At 41.3% G+C, this 22747-nt stretch overlaps 1 protein-coding gene across 6 annotated transcripts in view; it reads right to left on the reverse strand.

Annotated features, from left to right (window-relative positions):
* PDE1A (phosphodiesterase 1A) overlaps window positions 1-22747 on the reverse strand; it is a 190317-nt gene that overhangs the window by 54099 nt on the left and 113471 nt on the right. For 5 of the 6 annotated variants that reach the window (XM_073306084.1, XM_073306088.1, XM_073306086.1 and 2 more), the window contains exons 3-8: window positions 20768-20887; window positions 15443-15625; window positions 13846-13912; window positions 12892-13008; window positions 11450-11590; window positions 4639-4739 (exon numbers count right to left, since the gene is read on the reverse strand). In XM_073306084.1, coding sequence (XP_073162185.1) covers window positions 4639-4739; window positions 11450-11590; window positions 12892-13008; window positions 13846-13912; window positions 15443-15625; window positions 20768-20887 — 729 coding nt within the window. The remainder of the gene's footprint in view (window positions 1-4638; window positions 4740-11449; window positions 11591-12891; window positions 13009-13845; window positions 13913-15442; window positions 15626-20767; window positions 20888-22747) is intronic. The other variant, XM_073306085.1, reaches the window with a different exon arrangement.

A 22747-nucleotide genomic window follows, 5' to 3' on the forward strand; every position in this document is an offset into this window, starting at 1 on the left:
GGGCTTTGTCACTTTCCCGGGCTTGGAGGTCACCTGATCTCTTTGTCTTCAACCCTTTAGCTATCACCTTGCAGGGGGGATGGGCCCAGGCCATCAGTTGCCAGGAAACAGGGTGTTGGCCATTCTCTGTGTCCAGACCCGTGCACACACCTGACCTCTAGGGTTCTGCAATGATCATACACCCTTATCGCACCACCTAGATACTTAAGAACTGCATAGGGGAAACTGAGGCACCCCAAAGTATTCAGAGGAAACATTAAGAACAGTCCCACTTCGTCACAAGAGTGCCACACCAACCAGGCATGGGTTACACATCCATGACACTTATAACACTGTAACGGAAGACAGGTGAACTACTGTTCTAAAGTGCTCTGTGATGATTTAGCTACTCAGCTAGCTCCACTGTTAGTTAGGTGGAAATGTACCCCTTGAAACAATAAGTATTATTAAAAAAAATCCAAACTAACCACTCATGTGTACGGTATGGAACCCGGGAAACTACCGAAGTAAAGCAGGATTTGTTTATTAAGTGAACAAAGCATATCCTACCTAAATAATGACAGTGTTTATGTCCAAGCTCTTACTGATATGGGAAAATCTATGATTTGCCAATCAGGTATTTTTGTGAAGCACACTTTTTTAGATCCACATAGCTAATCATGGTTGTTTTTAACCAGTGCGGAGATTTGACATGACTGTGAGCGTAATTTCTTCTGCCTTTTTGAAGTAATAGAAGCATGGAGGAAAGGTGAATAGATCTCTTTTTTTACGTTCAGATCCAATTATGAAGGAAGAGTGGGTAATATCACAAAACAAATACATTCTAGTAAGTATTTAACTTTAAAACTCAGAGTTTAACAGCTTAATTTATTTTCCATTTTTGCAAACCAAAATATAAAAGACTAGAACAGAAAAGCAGTTTAAACTTAGAACAACTTATCTTTAGCCAGACTGTGTGAGTGCACCATTATGTTGAAGAGGAAAGGGCTTTTGCTGGTAATTTAGCTGCAGACATAGAATTTGTTTATCATCAGATTTATCAAAGCATGTGTCCCAAAGCACATCAGCTGATTAACCTGTATGCAGTCCTTACACCGTCTATAGCCTACCACTGGCAGGCAGTATAACCTCAGGTAAGTGGAAGAACACGCCTGTTCTCTCTTATGAAGAGTGGTTTTCTTGCCAAAATACAGTGATGGAAATAATTGTTCAGTATTTCAGTACAGCTGAGGAGGGGGCTCAAAGGTGCCTGATGAGCCGCTCTGCACTAAACCGATCATAGAATATCAGGGTTGGAAGGGACCCCAGAAGGTCATCTAGTCCAACCCCCTGCTCGAAGCAGGACCAATTCCCAGTTAAATCATCCCAGCCAGGGCTTTGTCAAGCCTGACCTTAAAAACCTCTAAGGAAGGAGATTCTACCACCTCCCTAGGTAACGCATTCCAGTGATCCCCAGTTCCACAATCTAACTCAGATTACAGGGTGAGGCACCATGTCCCAATGATGCCCGGCTGCTCTAACTTGTACCGGCTGTGTCCATGGGCCAAGTGATCTTTGAGATATGGAGTCCTGCCCACACCCCTTTCCCAAACTGCAGTGATAGAGAAAAGCACCACCAGATGTTCCCCTACTCTGGGCAATCTCAGCGCAGCAGTGGGTCAGAATCTGCCCTACAGTATTTAAAGAAATGCATCCGATGAAGTGAGCTGTAGCTCACGAAAGCTTATGCTCAAATAAATTGGTTAGTCTCTAAGGTGCCACAAGTTCTCCTTTTCTTTTTGCGAATACAGACTAACACGGCTGTTACTCTGAAGGAAAAAGATAGCTTTTTCTATTGTTAAAACAAAGCAATCCCTACCCAACATACTTTTAAATGATATAGTCATTTCAGCAATAATAGACTTAAGTCAATTATTAATTATTATTAAACGTCTCCGTATGCCATATCATGAGAGGCCCCTCCCCACCCCACTTTGGGATTAAGGAAAAAAGGGCATGCTATACGTTTTATACCTTTTTTTCAAGTGCAATAGCATTAGATTTCCACTTACAGTGTTTTTCATTTGTAGCTCTCAAAACATTTTTTAAAGCTGGGTAAATACCCCCATTTTACAGTGAGGAAACCTGAGGCAAAGCAAGGCAATGGCAGCCCCGCACTAGAACATGGAGCTTCTGGCCTCTCAGTCCAGTGCTTTCTCCATTGGACTACACTGTACACAGCATGGATACTTTCAAAATAGGCAGAGAAAGGCACCTCGGACTCCCCGCCAAGAAGCCTAACTGCCATTTCTGTCTTTGAAAATGTCCCCGTGTCCCAAGGATCTTGCAACTTAATACAAACAAATATGACACCCCAAATAACAGTTCAGATGGGTTTGGAGACATTGCTGGAGGGGAAGCAGCATTTAAGGAGGGATATGAAGGAGGGCAAGGAGGGTGTCTGGGGACTGGGAGGCCTACTTCAAATATATGACCAAATGGGATACTATAAAGGAGCTAAAAGAAAAGGAGGACTTGTGGCACCTTAGAGACTAACACATCTATTTGAGCATAAGCTTTTGTGAGCTACAGCTCACTTCACAGGATGCATTCAGTGGAAAATACAGTGAGGAGATTTATATACATAGAGAACATGAAACAATGGGTGTTACCATACCCACTGTAAGGAGAGTGATCACTTAAAATGAGCTATTACCAGCAGGAGAGCGGCCGGGAGGGGGGTAGGGGGAAGAAAACCTTTTGTAGTGATAATCAAGGTGGGCCATTTCCAGCAGTTTACAAGAATGTCTGAGGAACAGTGGGGGGTGGATGGGGGGAATAAACAAGGGGAAATAGCTTTACTTTGTGTAATGACCCATCCACTCCCAGTCTCTATTCAAGCCTAAGCTAATTGTATCCAGTTTGCAAATTAATTCCAATTCAGCAGTCTCTCGTTGGAGTCTGTTTTTGAAGTTTTTTTGTTGAAGAATTGCAACTTTTAGGTCTGTAATCGAGTGACCAAAGAGATTGAAGTGTTCTCCGACTGGTTTTTGAATGTTATAATGTTATAATTCTTGACTGACCTCTCCAATGCATCATCAAGGATCTACAACCTATCCTGAAGGACGACCCATTACTCTCACAGATCTTGGGAGACAGGCCAGTTCTTGCTTATAGACAGCCCCCCAACCTGAAGCAAATACTCACCAGCAACCACACACCACACAACAAAAACACTAACCCAGGAACCTATCCTTGCAACAAAGCCCGTTGCCAACTGTGTCCACATATCTATTCAGGGGACACCATCATAGGGCCTAGTCACATCAGCCACATGATCAGAGGCTCGTTCACCTGCACATCTACCAATGTGATATATGCCAGCATGTGCCAGAAATGCCCCTCTGCCATGTACATTGGTCAAACTGGACAGTCTCTACGTAAAAGAATAAATGGACACAAATCAGACGTCAAGAATTATAACATTCAAAAATCAGTCGGAGAACACTTCAATCTCTTTGGTCACTCGATTACAGACCTAAAAATTGCAATTCTTCAACAAAAAAACTTCAGAAACAGACTCCAACGAGAGACTGCTGAATTGGAATTAATTTGCAAACTGGATACAATTAACTTAGGCTTGAATAGAGACTGGGAGTGGATGGGTCATTACATAAAGTAAAACTATTTCCCCTTATTTATTCCCCCCTTCCCCACCCCTCTGTTCCTCAGACATTCTTGTCAACTGCTGGAAATGGCCCACCTTGATTATCACTACAAAAGGTCCCCCCCCGCTCTCCTGCTGGTAATAGCTCACCTTAAGTGATCACTCTCCTTACAGTGTGTATGGTGACACACATTGTTTCATGTTCTCTATGTATATAAATCTCCCCACTGTATTTTCCACTGAATGCATCCGATGAAGTGAGCTGTAGCTCACGAAAGCTTATGCTCAAATAAATGTGTTAGTCTCTAAGGTGCCACAAGTCCTCCTTTTCTTTTTGCGAATACAGACTAACACGGCTGCTACTTTGAAACCTATAAAGGCGCTACTAAGCCAGAAATAAAGGGAGTGGGTACAAAGGATAATGAGAAGAGAGAAGGCTCAGAAATATTCTGTACAACTGGCATCCTTGTCAGTCAGTGTTCCAAGAATTTTGCAATGACCCCTCACAGAGCGGTCAAATGTGAAGATTTCACTTTAAAGATATGCAACCAGATCCTGTGATCCTTATTCTCACATGCTGTCCTTCCTTGCTCAGAGGAGTAATCTCATTAACTGTGTCAAAGCCAAGGAGGCTACTCACATGAGCAAGTATGACGTGGGTAACTAAGGGTTGCAAAGCTGACTACCACCTGCATCCAAAGAAGTAAAACATTTTAGGAAGCAGAACTTTAATGTTCACAGCAAAGCCAACTTTTGAGAAATTGCTGGTCAGGTGAAGCATTTCCTGCTGAATGAGTGCCAAGAATTCTTCCCTCTCTTCTTTAATGTACTAAGGTACTTTCTTGACCCCACCCAGTGGCACTGAGCCTTGCAGCTGTGATCCAAAGGGTATGAACATCAGATCTTTGACGCTAAATTGCCTTCCTTTTTCTCCTAGATCGGGCTGCAACAGCTGCATTCAGACATGATATCATAAGATGAAGCATGCTTACCTTGTCTGAATATGGAAATTGTTTGTGGTCCCAGTATGCTCGTAATCATGGACTGCAGCTGCGAAGATCATAGCTAAGATTTCCAGTTCTGTGAGCCAGTGCTAGTGAATAAAAGCAAAAACCAGTCACATTTTATACAACACCTTAACTGTGATATTACATTATTGAAAATGTTTCTATGTGTAGCTTAATTAAACCTTACTTTTCTTTTCCTATTGAGTCATAAAATCTTGAACATTGCACACTACAATGTCTCCTTCAGCTTCTGTTGACTTAATTGGGACCAGGATGGGCCATTTATGTGCAACAGCAAAGTAAAACTTTTATGTTAAAAAAAATTAAGTAAATTGTTATTATTTGATAAAAGCTTGTGTGATAAATTTGGCAGAGGTTTTGAACATGAGGTCTTTTGTCAGCCAGCCAATGTTTGTCTCTTGCTAAATTAATTACACGTAAAACTTAATATTAAGTTACAATTGTAATTTCCCACTTAGTGTAAGATTTGACCCGCAGACGAATAACACACAGTGTTTTTCCAAGTACCACATCAACATTAAACATAGACTTCACCAATCCTGCAATATTGAAACTGGGTCATTTTTTTCTTCTTATAGTTAAAATGCTGCCATTTTAGAACAATAGTTTTGTATAAAACTGAGGTCTGCTTGGTACACTTGTGATGCAATTTTATATAGCTTTTACTTGCTATCTGATACTATTCCACGCTGCTGTATTTCTGAAGACACATGATACGTTCACCCCTCCAGTTCTGTTGTCTTGCATAACACATTTACTCAGTCTAGATGAAATGTATTCCATCTAAGAGTGAACTCAGTACAAATCTAATAACACCCACAGATTAACCACACAGAGTCATATTTCTGGTTTGGCCGAAAATTTCTTACACCCATTTTGTAATTTTCACTAAATTGATGGTCTCTTTGCCTTTGATACATACCATACCCACCCACCCACTATTATTATTATGGCACCAGGTTTATATCATACTAGATACAAGTGCTGTTTCATAAGCTGCCTGGATATGAGTACCACAGATTGTTTCATGAGGATGAAAACAGCCAGTAAAGATTCACTAATATTGTTAGAATAACATAGTAGGACATGCTGAGAAAAGATAAGACTGTCTGAATGCTGAGACTACTGACTAGTTGGTGAAGCTATGTAGATTTATGAAGAGTACAGTTAAGGAATGAGAGAAAGTACTGTAAGCGGTTCTAAAAATGGAAACAACAACCTCCATAGCATTTTGTATTATAAAAACTAGGCCCCTAGCTGGGACTGACTCCACAATGTTTTCAACAGAACAACTGAAATAGAAACTTAGATATTATTAGTAACTAAATCTAAACAGAAAATCTTTAAGCCACTCTTCCCAAAATCATTTTTTTAGCAACCACAATAGTTTCCGGAAAAGCCTTCTATAATTAGTAAAGAATTTCTTGCAAAGGTGTCTATGGACTGCAGACAAATTTCATGTGGAACTGTATGCTGGCAAATATTGTAGCTACAGTAGGGAAGACAATATTCAGTTAAGTATTCAGATAAAACACACATGGTCCCTTTAGGAGATTGAAATACAGAGCAAAAATCTTCCAAACATCTTCCTTTATATAAAACATGGAATGAGGACAAGAAAGATGGTTATGTCATATCTCCACTATGGTGGGAAATATAAGAAAGTGGGAGTATCACAACACATTTAATGGTGGGGGAAGAATATTTTCCCCTTACTCTGAGTATTGTTCACAAGATAAAAAAGAAAACCAAACAAACAATGACTTTAGAATCCCCACACAATTTTCTACATTCCACAAGAATGTGTATCTGGAGGATCAGATTCATTGGTTCCTAACTGTAGATCTGTATTATCTGTCCCACTTGTCTCATCTGGAGTTTAATCATAGAAGACATCAGATAATAGTGACCCTACCCTTCAGTTCAGGGAATTTAATGCAAGGTTAGAGGCTAATTCTCCATCATCCATGATCCTTGATTTTGTATGTCTAATAGACACCTGGCTGGATGAGATACCTGGTCCTTGTTAGCTCTGACTTCTTCAGATGGGTATTCAGCTATTTAAGCCACATTAGGGTCAGGGAAAGATTTTATCTGTTATTTGACTCAGATTTCGGATACTAGAATTATCCCAGACCAAGATCTTCAGTATGAGTCCAAGGATTGGACTAAGATAGCAGCAGAAAGGGCAGCTTCTCTGATAACCTGAAAGTTTTGGATAACAGATTCCATTGTGTGTTTACTCTGGGTAAATTAATGTTAATATGATTTTTTTTATTTCTTGACTTTCATAACCCTAGTGGTCCAATAATGTATGGTGGGTTTTTTGTTTGTTTTTGTTTTTTGCATTTAATAAATACTACAGTTGGGAAAAGATAATTCTGACTATCTAGGCTTTTTTGGAAAACGGGAAAACATAGCAATTCTCTGGAGGACTGTAAAACTAAGGTTACTAAAATGTATGCCTTCTGTAAAAGGTTAGAGGTTGAGGGGTTTCTAAAACCTAGCTTTATTTTATCTTTGCTTTAATCAATGGCCCAGAGAAGTGCAGGGGGAAAGAACAGGATCAGCACTTTGCAGTTCTCTATATCAGTTCTACAAGCTACAGAGAAAACACAGAAAGACTACAAATGACATGCCTGAACTGATAAATCCACTCCTGTGGGCACCCATTATATAACTACATCAAAGGTGGGTGAAATATCACAGGCACATGTCAGAGAGGAGAGTGGCAGTGCAGATAAAGGCATTAGAAGGGATGCCTGCTGTGAAAACAATTAGCTTGTGAGCAGTACTGTGTGTCACTCTCACTGGGTAAATAAGGCTGCAAGTTAATTAAGTGACAGAAGCCAAGAAGACAAATATAACATTTGTGCATTGTACTGTCAAGCTCCCCAAAGGGAGGGTGGCACTATCTAGCTATGCAAAGTACTTATATGGCCCCCATCACCAAACATTCTTGTAAATGTATTTATCCTCCAGACACCCCTGTGAGGAAGGGAAGTACTACTCTCCCCATTTAACAGAGGGGGAAGGACAAAGTGACTGGTGTAAGGGCTGACAGGAAGTGTACAGTGCAGAGCTGGGCAAACTTTTTGGCCCAAGGGCCACATCTGGGTATGGAAATTGTATGGTGGGCCATGAATGCTCACGAAATTGGTGGTTGGGGTGTGGGAGAGGGTGCAGGCTCTGGCTGGGGGTGTGGGCTCTGGGGTGGGGCCAGAAATGAGGAGTTCAGAGTGCGGGACGGGGCTCCAGGCTAGGGCAGGAGGTTGGGGTATGGGGGGAATGAGGGCTCTGGCTTGGGATGTGGGCTCTGGGGATGAGGGGTTGGGGGTGCAGGAGGGTGCTATGGGCTGGGACTGTGGGGTTCTGAGGGTGGCAGGGGGATCAGGGCTGGGGCAGGAGGTTGGGGCATGGGAGGGGGTCGGGGTGCAGGCTCCAGGTGGTGCTTACCTCAAATAGCTCCCAGAAGCAGCGGCATGTCCCCACTCTGGCTCCTAAGCGGAGGCACAGCCAGGCGGGTCTGCATGCTGCCCTTTCCATAAGCACCCCTCCTGCAGCTCCCATTGGCTGCAGTTCCTGGCCAATGGGAGCTGCAGGGGCAGTGCTTGGGGCATGGGCAGTGTGTGGAGCCCCCTGGCTGCCCCTACACATAGGAGCCAGAGGGAGAACATGCTGCTGCTTCCAAGAGCCACACGGAGTGGGGCAAGCCCAGGACCCCGCTCCCTGGTGGGAGCTTAAGGGCTGGATTAAAACACCTGGAGGGCCGGATGCAGCCCCCGGGCTGTAGTTTGCCCACCCCTGGTATAGTGGAACCAGGACTTGAAGCTGGGTATGCTGAGTCCCAGGCTAGAGTCCTAACCATGGGACCATCTCCTAACTCAGCCTCTTATTAAATGATGTTAATACATTGCAGGGCAATAGCATCAATAGGGCCTTTTTCAAGCACTGACACTCAGAAACTATTATTTTGCCTGGTATGCTGCATCACTTTCAAAAGACCTTTGGCTTGCTGCTGTCCCATTAACAGTGACAAAGTTATCCAGGAACCATTATAATAAATATTTTTAACTGTGGCTATCTAAAACAGGCCTTATTTTATTAAGAACCACTTGTGTAGGCAGTGCAAATTATTATGATGTTACACAGGACCAGGAATAGCTATAAAGCCTAGGAGTGTGGGACAGAACTCAATACACCCAAGTGCATTTGCAGTACCATACTTATAAGCTGGGGGAGCATTCTGGGAACTGATATGCAAATAGTAGCAAGGATTCTAATGTGCAATGTATTCCTCCATCCAGTGTTCAGAGATACACTCTGGTGTCATTTAACTCTGTAGGCTGGAGTCAGATTTCTAGTATTAGGGTTTTCTTCTTCTAGTCTTCATATTTATACAGTGGCAATAGTTTGCTAGGCTCTTTACAGGCACATATTAACTAATCACTCAGGGGGAGATTTGAAGTCATTGGGGTCAATGGGGTGTTCAAGAGTGTAAGGATAAGGCCTTTTCCTGTAGCCACATTGTAAGGCCTAAAGCCTAAGTCCTTTGACTGCATTGATTTGACTGCATTGATTTGAAGTCATTGGGGTGTTCAAGAGTGTAAGGATAAGGCCTTTTCCTGTAGCCACATTGTAAGGCCTAAAGCCTAAGTCCTTTGACTGCAGCCATATTAGGAGAAAGAAAAGAAGTACTTGTGGCACCTTAGAGACTAACCAATTTATTTGAGCATAAGCTTTCGTGAGCTACAGCTCACTTCATCGGATGCATAAAAGTGGAAAATGCAGTGAGGATGTTTTTATACACACAGACCATGAAAAAATGGGTGTTTATCACTTCAAAAGGTTTTCTCTCTCCCCACCCCTCTCTCCTGCTGGTAATAGCTTATCTAAAGTGATCACTCTCCTTACAGTGTGTATGATAAACAAGGTGGGCCATTTCCAGCAAATAAATGCTCAGATAAATTGGTTAGTCTCTAAGGTGCCACAAGTCCTCCTTTTCTTTTTGAGAATACAGACTAACACGGCTGCTACTCTAAAACCTGTCATATTAGGAGAGCAGCAACCATTAGCTGAGAAGCAGGAAGTCACATCCTCACATTCCATCTAAATTACATTAAAACATAATATCAGGCTGTTAAGAATGACACCTCATCCTAATAATACCCACCATCACCAGATAAAGAAACAGATCTTAAGCTGGTTAAGGAAAACTTAGGTTGACAGCATTCTGTCTGGCAAGAAACCAATTATCAGTAGTTGTGGTTGTGAAATCCCCATTTCTTTATTGTTTTGTCTTTATGGTCTCCACTTCTCTATTGTTTGTCTGTATGATCTCTGTCTGGTTCTTTGATTATTTCTATCTGTTACATAATTAATTTTGCTAGCTGAAAATCAATTAAGGTGGTAGGGTAGGATTGGTTAGAGAATTTTGTTACAATATGTTAGGACTGGTTAGTAAAATTTTAGTATAATGATTGGTTAAGGTATATCTAAGAAGAACTCAAGTTTCACTATATAAACTGGGGTCCAAAAGAAAGTTCTTTGGGAACCAACTCCAGAACACAGCCCTATCAGAGCTGCCAGACTTCTGCCAAGGACACCATGCAGAAACTGGAGTCCCCCAGATGGACCTGATCCTGACTGGCCATCAAGAAAAGTTCATCTGTTTTACTGGGATTGGGAGAGGTGAGCATTGTATGTGTAGAGTGGGCATTCTGTTTTTGGTGATTGTTAATAAATAGAGGATAAGGATATTACTGCGTAAGGCTCTTTCACTAGTAAAAGGTCCTGAAAACCCGCACAAAATTACACCCTGAGCCCTAGGAATTGGGTAAGGGTGGGTACTTAAATTGACAGGGTTATGCCCGAGCCCTAGGAACAGGATAAGAGTGGGTGCCCTATATTGTAAGGTTACGTAACCTGAGCCCTAGGAACAGGGTAAGGTTGGGTGCCTAAATTAAGAGGGTTAGGCCTTGAACCCTAGGAACCGGGTAAAGGTGGGTGCCCCTAGACTGTGTGAGTAACAGAGAATTTTGTGCGGGTAACAAGGGATGCGCTGGTTCAGTGCAGTCCCTTACCCATGGAGCCTCAGCAGAGATTAAAGCTGCAAAACCTCCAGGGCAAGGGGCTGGTAATGGAAACAACACTTGCCAATTCTTGTGGATGAATACCCTTCCAGGTCACTCGGACATTCTCATCACTTCCAGGGATGCTCAAGCCCAGAGCAAATTAAGAGAAGACTCTCTCTAAACCCTTTTTGCTTACGTAGGGAGAATCATCTGCATATTATAGCCCATTTTCCTTCGCTGAGTTCTAAGAAAGGAAAATGAATAGGTTGCCTAATCCACATGTTCAATATGTGCTGCTAAACTACACTATTGTTCCCTGGGGAGAGAATCCCCCCAGCTAGAAATGGCCCCACACCAAAACCCCAGATCCTGATTGAGATTTGTGTCACAGTATGCATCTCAAATCTGTCTGCAGAATGGATCACATGCCAAATCCAGGTATCAGAAATTTGACAAAGCTCTCATTTACACTGTGAGTCCCCAATTTTGGTTGTGATTATAGCGGTGATTTTCATGCACCCTCTATAGAGACATGAGGTTCAGAGCCAGTTCCCGAGTTTGGGCCCATCTCTCGATAAAGCCCCCTTTAAAATGATTGACATCTGTAGCACCAGTAAGCTTGCATCTAGATACCCACGTAGATACCTATATAATGGTGAGTTTGAGAAACTAAAGTGGCTGAGTTCTGTAGTACTTCTTACCATGATACCAGTATGAAGCATTATGTAATGCACAGTTTGAGTAACATCAGCTGCATGGATCAGATTGTGGTATGGATTTTTGTACTTGCTGTAACCAACCTCCAAAGCTTCTGCAAATGAAATAAGACTGGGCACAGGGATCTGTGAGAAGCAAACATTAGAATAATAAGCTATGTTTCTCTTGCAACAGCTACAAAGTCAATGGTGCAATAAATAAAACGTAAATTAACACACAGTGTAACTCTGATGCACCAGTTCACAAATATCCAGGTGATGGGGCAAATTACTAAAACATAAAGGACTAGAACCTGAATTGCACTGGAGGAATTCACGGACTGGTCTGCTCCTGTTCCCTCAGGGGACACATTCCCCTGCTTATACTACGGTCAATGTGGGACCAGCCTATCAGGGGGAATGGACTGTACCCAGATAGGTGCAGTAGGGGAGCACTCCCCGTGTATGCCTAGGAACTCATGAGGCATTCACGTAACAAAGGTATGACACACAGGATTACTAGTAGAGGACTGATCTTCATATCCTGGCCCCAATCACCTGTCCAGGAGGTCAAGGTTACAAATGGTGTTCCCTGACTTCAATAGCCTCACACTCCCTCAATGTGGGCCTCACATTGTGCACAAGGTAGGGCTGTGAAGTACAGGCACAATCTAGCTCTCTATTTTTTTTCCTGCAATTAAATAATAACTTTTTCCTAAGACAAGATTCCTAGAGATTTTGTGTGATAAACTGGGTTTCCACAATGACAGTGAAACTTTAGTTCAATATCATAATAATGATAAATAATAAAGTATTGTGCACTTTGATACCACACTTTAGGTGAGCATCTCAAAGTGCTTTACAAATATGAAATAGTTAAGTCATACAATATCCCTCAGACAGCACTGTAATGTAGCCTCCTCTAGGGTGGCATGTGGCAGGTGTTTAACACTATGCCATTAAAACAATTTAGAACAGGAAGAGGAAGTGAAAACTATAGTACTCAGCTGAAAGCCCAGTGATGATTTAGGTCCACAGATTGTGATCTAAGCTATCTCAAATGCTCAGGACCACACTTGATGTGTCTACCAGCACAGTGTCTCCTTCCCAAGTCTGGGACATGGGCTCGGTACTAAGTCATGAGGAAGCAAGCTACTTGTGCACTTTTTGCATCACTCTGCTGTGCACTGGGGACTTCTCATCCAAAAGCTGAAGACCTGTTAAGCTTTCAGTCTTTGTCAGGATCTCAACAGCAGCAGAATGACTGTAGACACTATTAGGTGGAACTTTATTGTTATTACAATGACTATAGTCTGATGTCTTTTAAACTTTGCAATTCTGTACTTCACTTGTTCAATAAAATATACTTTTAAACATAACCCTATTTTTTAATATTTTAAATATGTATGTCTTATTTTTATATTTGAGTCTTGTGTGATGCTTCTGACCTTGAAACGGCTCATAAGATCATATCTGGTGAACAGCTCGTACATCATGAATTTCAGACTGTGCTCTCCACTTGCTTCATTTAGGGCAAACACATCAAATGACCATTTATCAACATCCTGCAGATTAAAAAGAAATAACACATTCATATGTTTAAATAGGTCCCAGTTAATAAATGGAAAAGTTTAAAACAATATCTATTTCCCCAAAATCACAGGTTCCTTTTACTTCATGTTACTCATACTAATGGTTATTCTAATACTAATAACAAACCTAGATAGGAAAATTATTAGAAAAAAATTCTTGGATCCTGAGTTATATAATTGTGGGATAAACTGCTAGTTGTTTTGTATGTTCACAATCTAAGGCCCTGATCCTTCAAACACACAAATAACTTTATACACATAAATTGTTCCATACAGAGTTCAATGGAACTACTTGTGTGCTCTTTTGCAGAGACTATGTCATAAATACTTTTAAAAAATCATGGTAAACACTATAACATTTGTCTTTTAGGGAAACAGATTACATTCTACCTTCTTGCTTAAGAAATACCATTGTCGAGTGTATATTGTAGCTAGATACAACATGATTACTCTTCCCCCCAATCCCAAAAAAGGAAAGAGACGCTGCTTTCTGAGACACTGATTTCTATTATAATTTGGAGCTGATAAAATCATGACAGGTAAATTTTATAAAGCAATTTTCTACTCAAATTTGTCCTATTGTTCTAATGATATCTAACTGAAATCATAATGAAATTGATATGTAATAAATATAATCCTATGCTATTTGTGAATTTTTCAATATGGCTTTTATCTCTTATGCATATTCATTTCTACAGTACCATATATGGTCATAATACTTTCAGAAAAAGCACCCTAATTTCATCCTAAAAAAATCATTAGCACACATACAAATATATTGAAATTACACAATGACTGAATTGATTTCACCTTAAATGTTACTATCACTTCTGCTGGGTATGCCAAACCAACCAGGTTAGAGGTCCTTCGGTACATCCTAAAAGAACAAATGCATTATTTATTAGGTGGTACTTATGCTAACTTTTAAAACATTTCTTTTTTCAGTTCTCTTTTATAATTTCTGAATTAAGGGCCTAATTCAAAATCCATTCAACTCAGTGGGAGTCTTTCTATGAACTTCATGGGCTTTGAAGGAGGATCCTGTGTACTACAAAGTGTGACTTTTTGGTCTAATAATACATTGCTAGGAATACTTCTTGCTCCTCTAAGTAATTGTTGTAGCTATTCATATCATCTAATGTGAATAAGGAAAATATGCTATTTTAGTTTAGTATTGTCATCAGTGCCATTACCACAGATTCACCTGCTTTATCTCCTAACAAAAGGATGGCCTACATGTGGGTTTCAGGTATTAAAATATTCAGACACATATCCTCAGCTGGTGTAAGACAGTGCTGCTCAATTAATTTCAGTATGAAACCACGAGTATCAAATATAACTAAGTTAATTGTGTTATTACTTAAGTAAATGTGAAGTTGCCAAAGATTGATCATTTGAGTTGTTTGGAATAGAGATTTGGATACACAACTATCTCTGACCCATTGGAATACAATTTATCTAATGTAAAAAAGCAACTTTAGATCTGGGACTATGGTTGATTCACCAAAAGACACTTTTGCAAATATTCTCGTCCACACATAGGTAATGGTCCTCATAAATGCTGTTGGTAATGTAACTCCCTTTGTGCTACTTTAGCTCATATGTTTTGACAGTCCTCCTGTATCAAGAATTTCTGATAAAGGGGTGTGTGTCAAAGGACCAATTTCATATTGGATGCTAAGTTGGAGTTTCACTGAAGTTTCACTCTTGGATATATTCTTGATACCTGGAAATTACCTGGTAACAAGGCAGCGTGGTTCCAGTGTGCAGCTTTGGCTGCGAAAAAATTAATCCTGCAAAAATGGAAAAGTCGATCCCCACCAAATATTGATACCTGGCTCAGGGATATGGCTGACATCGCAGTGAATGAACTGGCATTTCGCAGAAAGGGAAAGCCCAAAAAATTCAAAGCAATTTGGGCTGACTTTTTAGAGGTCTATGATTAATGTAGACCCTGAAGATAGTTATGCCACTTCCCGTCCAGTCCCCTCCCCTCCCTTTATCCTAACCCTCTTTATTTACTTTGTGTATTCTGATCAATCTGGTATTTTGGTATATTTGTTGTATTTGAAAAAAATTATACAAAATTATAAATAAAAAAGTAAATGTTGAGTCTTTGGCATATTTTGGTGTATATGGGTCTAAACCATGGAGTTTGGGTCCAGAACTTTCCAAAGTTCAAGAGGATTGGTATCTAGGGATTTCATTTAGATCTCAGTACAGACCATTAGAGAGATGAGGTGAGGATGGCATTCAGATGTAGATCTGAACTTTCCCAAATATTTGGTTCAGGCTCATCTCCAATTTTGGTACGCATCCTGGTGCCACTTATTGCCTAGCATTTGGCTCAGATAGCACCATTGTGGTTAAACATGTTATCTGCTATCACACTAAAATCCACAATCACCTTTCTACAAATATCCCAGCCTGGACAGCATGTACAATGCTTCGAAATTTTGGCTTTTCTTCAGGTCTCCTTTTCGTCATCCCCATTTTCCTCGTGAAGGTAGACGCCAGCCAGTCCCGTACTTCCAGTGGGACTGAATCAGATTGGATATCAGAGAGTTCATCTTCAGTATCCAAAAGTCTCCTATAAAAGATATGAATAACTGAGAACCAGGCAAACTGAAGCAACAAAGTGAGAATAAGTGACCAGCTGAAAATGTACAGTTTTAGTGGCAGTTAGATTAGTTTGTAGCATTGTCTCTGGGTCATTAAATGCTTACCCTGCTCACTGGGGAAGGGCTTTGATAGGGCTGGGAGCACTGGAAACACCCTTTGGGGTGGGGAAGGATGGGAGGGAGCGAGGCAAGAGAGCTCAACTGGGGGCAGTTGTGACAGCATTCTACATGCCTCCTGTTCCTTCCTTCCACCCATTTTTGCCGTCAGTGTGTGGGAACTGCTTCTAATCTCACCTCTTCCCCCCACCTCCCACCCCCATCGCTTCCTACACTGTAGGGTGTGGGAAGATCACATGCCATTCAACCCACCACATCTGGTTTTTGGTCTTTAAGTTACAATTCTTGCAAGTGCAGCAGGTTCCAGTGTGGCCGGTGGATTAGGTAGGGTCTGACTGAGGTCCCTATGACCCAGTCGGCAGCTTAGGCATTGGTCTGTATAAGCCAGCAAAGAAGAGAGTTTGAGGGCAGGCCAGGAGTGCAGTGGCTGGGTGTACAGTAACTTGAATGCAGGGGCCATAGCCATCTGCTGACAGTGTGTGCAGAGTTTGCAATCCCCACCATTTACAGAAAAGTCCTATAGAATTTCATAGCAAATGGAAATTTTTCTGTAGATTTTTTGAACCATCAAAACATGGCAAGGTGGACATTTGCCTCTATGTCTAGGACAGCTTGTGGCTCTCCTCATTTCATCTCTCACCTCAAGCATGGAAGAGGGAAGATTGAGACTCTGGCATAAAACAGAGCCTCCACATTTGACTATATTATGGTGCCTGTGTCTGTTTCTGGGTCTATGTCAAAAAAAAAGTTTTGCCTTCTGTACTGGAGTGATAACTGTCTAAAAGCCCTAGACAAAATACTATGCCTCTAGAAAGTCAATATTTTTTCCTCAGAATATCTGAACAATTCCAGACTACTACAGCTCTGAGTGTGGCATCAGTTGGTAATAGCACAAAAATTGCACATCCATTATGCATCATTAACAAATTCCTCCAGAATTATATAAATGACTGATGAGGCTAAATTTGGAGTACTTGCTGTGCACAGGTTTGGACAACATATTATAAGGGAAAAAACAGTAGTGGTGGCAAAGGTGTTGTACTACAAAGGATAACAATAACTAGGGCACTCAAAGCTCTCAGGTAATCAAAAAGGTTAGAAAAGCTAATTCTATGTTCTTTGAAAAAAGATATAGAGAAAGAGCTTCGCTGGAATAGCAGAGTTGGGTTGGAACCAGAAAGAGTTTCCCTTGCTTGTGTCTTCAGGAGAAGCCAGTGATTAAGATCCGGAGATTAATCCCAGCCTCACACTTCCTTCAGTTAGGACTGGTCTTCACTACAGGGTGATCAATGAATGCAGCAGGGATCCATTTAGCGGGTCTAGTGAAGACCTGCTAAATCAATGGCAGGGTGCTCTCCGGTCGACTCCGGTACTCCAGCTCCCCGAGAAGAGTAAGGGAAGTAGACTGGAGAGCATCTCCAATTGATGCAGCGCAGTGAAGACACCGCAGTAAGTCGACCTAAGCTACGTCGACTCCAGCTACATTATTCACACAGCTGGAGTTGTGTAACTTAGGTCAACTTTCCCCCATAATGAAGGCAAGCCCTTAGGCACCTAAATCCAGCTCAGCATCTCTGAAAGTAAGAGATGCCTCCATATGGATTTTGCTATGTACACACGTATGAATATTTAGGCCCTAACTTTCTGTGCACATCTGTAAAATAGGGAAGATAATACTTACCTACCCCCCACACAGGGCCAGCCTTAGGCATGGGTGAAAGCCCAGGGAGCCTTTATAAACAGGGTGTGCCCCTCCCCCTGGCCCTGGATTGAAGGCACAAATTGATCTTGTTCCCCAAATTTAAACTACAGTGTAATCCACTTAAATCCCCAATAGTTCGACTTTATTATAAAAGATCTTTGGGGCAATTGTAATGTTTATAGTCCTGACTATTTGGCATTTGATATATGTGTTATATAACCAGGAAAAAAATCTAATAGTCCCTCAATCATTTTATAAGTGTTCAAATTATTTCTCAAATGGGATGAAATTCACCTGCAATTTAACAGTTGTAGAAGGCACTTCAGTATAACACAATGTGGATCTTGAACTTCATAAGAATTAGGCTGATGCAGAACAAGCACACGCCCGTGTATGGTACAGATGGCCTTTGGTTTTGGTTTGTATTTTGTTTAAAGTTTCCTGGGAATTATCTGTACTTATATAAAAAATGAAAAGATGGGGGGGGGGGAAAATCAGTAAAAACCAAAATGAAGGGCCAGCGGCCAGAGCAATGAGGGCTACCTGATATGCACAGAAGGTGATGGTGGAGTTGGGGTAGTGTGGGCCTTCCGTTCTTTGCAGGCTTGTCACTGCAGTGGTCAGGTGGTCTCTGCTGCCAGAACCCAACTCCTTGCCCATCCTGCTCCACCACTGTGCAGCAGCAGCAGCTGCCGCACAATGGAAGTTACCTGAGGGGGGACCAGGTCTGGAGAGTGCAAGCATTTTCAAAATTTGGATTAAAAAAGTGGGTAAAAGCTGGCTGTCTTTTCAAAACCTGGGATTTTTTTTGAAATTGGGTAAAAACCAAAAATGGAGAGTTTTGTGTATAGGCTAGTGCAGAAGAGTTTGAGGGCAGGCTAGGAGCATGGGGGGGTGGGGGTGGGGGTGGGAGCATATTAACTTGAAAGCAATGGCTTTGTATTGAGAGTGTTCAGGGTTTGGAGTTCCCATCCTTTACCCAGAAGTCCTATAGAATTTCATAGAAAATAACTTTTCTATAGATATGTTGGACCATCAAAAGCTATTGAATTTAATAGTGAATTTTGTACCTGCTATAGAATTCTATTGGACAGCTCCCCCCCAATCCTATATTCTCTATTAAAGTCTACAGAGTTAGAGAGTAATTTCTCTAGAACCCTCTTGGTTTGTGTCCTCTCAGTTTCATTCCTATTAACTTTTCCAGTCCTTTTCCACAATGGATTCCAGCCCAAGGAATGGTGAAACAGCATTAAAAGAGCTCCTCCATCCAGGCTGGAGAATTGAATACTTTCCAAATTCTTCATAGCTACCACATACAAACCCATTTTCTCTGACATTGTGTGTGGGATGGGGGAGCTTGGTATTTTTCCTCTGAAAGGAGATTAAAAACTAGAAACTGGTTGTAAATTTAATTTTCTTTGGCCATTTTTACTGTTCACTTGCTAAGGTAGGGCCTAGCCTGCTTGTGATGGATGTTAAGAGGAGTTTCTATATGAACACAGACCACAGGAACAAGGGAACAGGAGAAAGTTGCCTTTTTAACAAAAGTTGTTTCTTTTTACTGTATAGTTGCCCCCTCCTTGTTTCAAGGCACATTCCACCAATTCTCATGGGACCCCTTATTTCTCATGAGAGATATCTGGGTGGTAATTTACATTCAAGAGACAGTTTGATGGTACACCTACACTGCATGCTTGTTTCGGAGGCATGTGAAGTACATACCTGCCCCCTAGCCCAGGTATAAATAGCAACGTAACCGATGGGGCACGGCTAGGCAAGTAGAGTAAAAACACACCTGAAGGGTGTGGGTATATAGGTGAGTAAACACCGTTCACACACTCTGTTCACCCCAAGGTGCGCTTCCCTGTCTACCCTGCTATTTTTAGCAGTGTGTTGTCCTACTGCCTCCCGGTGCTGGAGCCTTTCCCCTCTGCAGGAAAAGACTCTCCCGTGGGGAAAAGTTTTGGAATGGGGGAGACAGACGGAAAAGGCTCTGCCAGCTCCCCGTTGCTGGAGCCTTTCCCGGCAGCAGAGAAAGGCTCTGGCATGGAGCTGGTGAAGCCTTTCCAGGTTGCCAGCCCTCTGCCAGAGCCTTTCACTAACACATGTAGCTACACTCCAAAGTGTGAATGCAGCCTGCTTTTCACTGTGGCATGTAGACATATACCTTACACACCGCCACCAGTGGCGTGTAGAGTAAACATATCCCAAATGGTTCTCATTCCTGCTTAACAAGCTAGGAAACCAATGGCTGTAATACAGACATTGTGTGGTGGGCCAGATCCTCAGCTATTATACATTTTCTACAGCTCCCTTCCCGGGATATCTAAGAGGACTGCAAAACATCAGTAAGTTTTCCTAATGCATTATTAGTTTCTTTAAAGAACCCAACTGAATGAACATTTTAAATGGGTGCTTTGAAATGCATCAGTCATTCATATATATTACCTTCAATATCTACCATTGCTGTCTGGAGTTCCTCTCCTCCAATTCCATCCTAAACCCCACTCCAATCATGATTTCACCCATTGCACTCAACTGAAACTGCTCTTGTCAAAGTCTCCAAAGGCCTCTTCCTAGTCAAAGTTCACAACCAGTACTTTGCCCTGTCAGGTGCCTTTAACACCATTAACCATGTTCTTTTTGAAATGTTGTGCTCCTTTGACTTCCCTGGCTCTGTTCTCTCCTTGTTCTCCTCTGACCTCTCTAATCCCTTCTTCAGCAGGTCCCTTTGGAGGATCTTTCTCATCTGCCCTCCAACTTTCTGTGCGGGTTCACAGGGTTCTAGCCTTGGTCCCCTTTTCTTCTCCTTCTAAACCTTACCTATGGGTAATCTCATCTGCAAGCATCACCTGTTGACTCAAAGATCTGCCTCTCTACTCCAGACCTGTCTTTCCATCCAAACTGGATCTCAGCCAAACTCTTTGACATTTCCTCATGGATCTAGCTGTCAACTCAACATGGCTAAAACAGAGCTCTTAAACTTTCCTCCCAAGCTCTTCCCCAACTCCTTTCTCAACCACTGTGAACACCACCACAGGCCTGTAATCTAGGCATCATCTTCAACTCAGACTTCTCAGCAGATCCTCACACCCAGGCTTTGCCTAAATCTTACATATTTTTTCTGCAGAACATCTCTAAGATATGGCCTTTCCTATTTAACCACACAGCTAAAACTCCTCCAGGCTGTCATCGTCTTGCATCTCATTTACTATCAAGATGTTAAATCCTGCCTCTGATTGGCCCAGGTAACAGTCTCCCTTGCACACTTATTAAATTTTCAAACAAGCACCTTTGTGCTTTTTCCTGTGCTGCTCCTCTTGCAAGGGAGGAACTCCCTGTTAACATCTGCAAAGCTATTTCATTATCCTCCTTCAAATTGCTTCTTAAAAACACTCCTTTGCTGTAATGCCTATAAAAACAAACAAACAAAAAAAACCTTGACAATGTTTAGGTTACTGGTGCATTTGATACCACTGCCTATCATGCTAACCCATATTATCTCATTGTTTCCTTGTACTCCCATCAATCTGCATCCATCTGTTGTCTCTTGACTTATGCTTAGACTGTAAGCTCTTTGGGGCAGAGATATTCTTTGTTTGTATAGCACCTAATACAGTGGGGTCGTCGTCTCTGAGGAGGGTCCTCCCTCCTATGTACTATGTTAATAGCAAGTAGTTTCATTCATATTTCTATCCATATACATTCATATCCTTATTTTATTTTTCTTAGGATTTGTTACAACTTATTTTACTTGTATTCTAGTTCAGAACTGAAACAAAAGTAAAAGAAAAACAAAAACAAAATTAACAGCTCCTCAGCAGTATAAATCTTTGATGCTCAAGCTGCCTTTTCTTCACCCACCTCCATTTTAATACAATAATAATAAATAATACCATACATCTTTCACTCCAAAGGCCCTCAAAGTGCTTTCCAAGCCGTTTTTAAGAAGATCACTCTCCCACCACTAAAAAGCTGCTGCCTAGAGGATGAAGATAACACTGAATTACTGTGCACAGCAACACTACTCAAATGTTAACAGGGATCTTGGATAGCCACAAATGGTTAGGCTGAAGTCAATGGGAGTCTTAATTTTAAGCCTTATCTTAAATACGTAATCTTCAGCAAAGCTGTCCCCTCTATCACCATGCCGAGGCATTTGCTCGGTACCAACAATACAATTTTATTCTGGATATCATCTTTCGTACAAAGATTCCCTCAGAAGTGAAAGAGCTGCAGATATATCGACACCATTTCCTGCAACACAAATACTAAGATAGCTGGACTCTTTATTATGTCCAAAGGGGTTTTGCCTTTCTTTACAAAAACACTTCTCTTCTCTAAGACTTTGCGTGGGCGCATGTGAGTATAAGTGCGGGCTCTGAGGAAATAAGCCACAGAACTAGATGTGGTACAAAAGCAATGTCAGCTGTGATTATAACTAGTGCTGGGCACAACTTTTGGGACTCAACTTTTTGTCAACCCAAAAATGCAGATTCTGGTCAACCAAAACACTTTGCAAATGTGTGTTTAATTTGTCATATTGCTTCAGCTGATAAAAACCCCCCAAAACAGGAAAACTTATGGAAAAAAATCTAAAATGTTTTGTTTGACATTTTCAAAATGAATTTTTGTTTTTAAGTAAAAAAGGTAAAAAAACCCCAAAACCTCACAAACAAAACAAAATGTTTCATTTTACATTGGAGAAAGTGTTTTGTTTGAGCTGAAACAATTTTTTTGTTTGTTTTCCAGTTGACGGACAACTTTTTTTTTGTTTCAAGTCTGCCTTAAATTTCCTCTCCCCCCTTCACCTCAGTTCACCCACTGAACCCGAAATTTGGTTATTCACAGAGCTGTAATTACAGCAGTACATGCACTACAAACTGTTTTTTCCTAAGGGTTTTAGAGAGACGCCTAAGACTTTTGGGGAAGTAAGGTTTTGTAGAGTAGGGAATTCTGCAGAGTACACATTGGTGATGGAAATATGAATGGCCTTTGGTTACATTCATTAATGACTGTGAGGCACTGAGGGACTACAGTAAAGAGAGCCATATAAGAATCTAGATACCTGGCTGGCTGGATATATAGATGAATAAACAAACATATAAATTTGAGTTAACCCAAGGAAAACTAAACTAAGTTACATACTGCATAATAGAAATAAGTAGCCTTACTCTAACAAGTGGATTATTCATTGTAATTCACCCTATACCTATGATGTAAAATACACAACCCTTATCTAATAAAACCTGTTATTTTTGCCTACTTCCAA

This window comes from Lepidochelys kempii, chromosome 11 (assembly GCF_965140265.1).
Source record: "Lepidochelys kempii isolate rLepKem1 chromosome 11, rLepKem1.hap2, whole genome shotgun sequence".
Taxonomy (NCBI): domain Eukaryota; kingdom Metazoa; phylum Chordata; order Testudines; family Cheloniidae; genus Lepidochelys; species Lepidochelys kempii.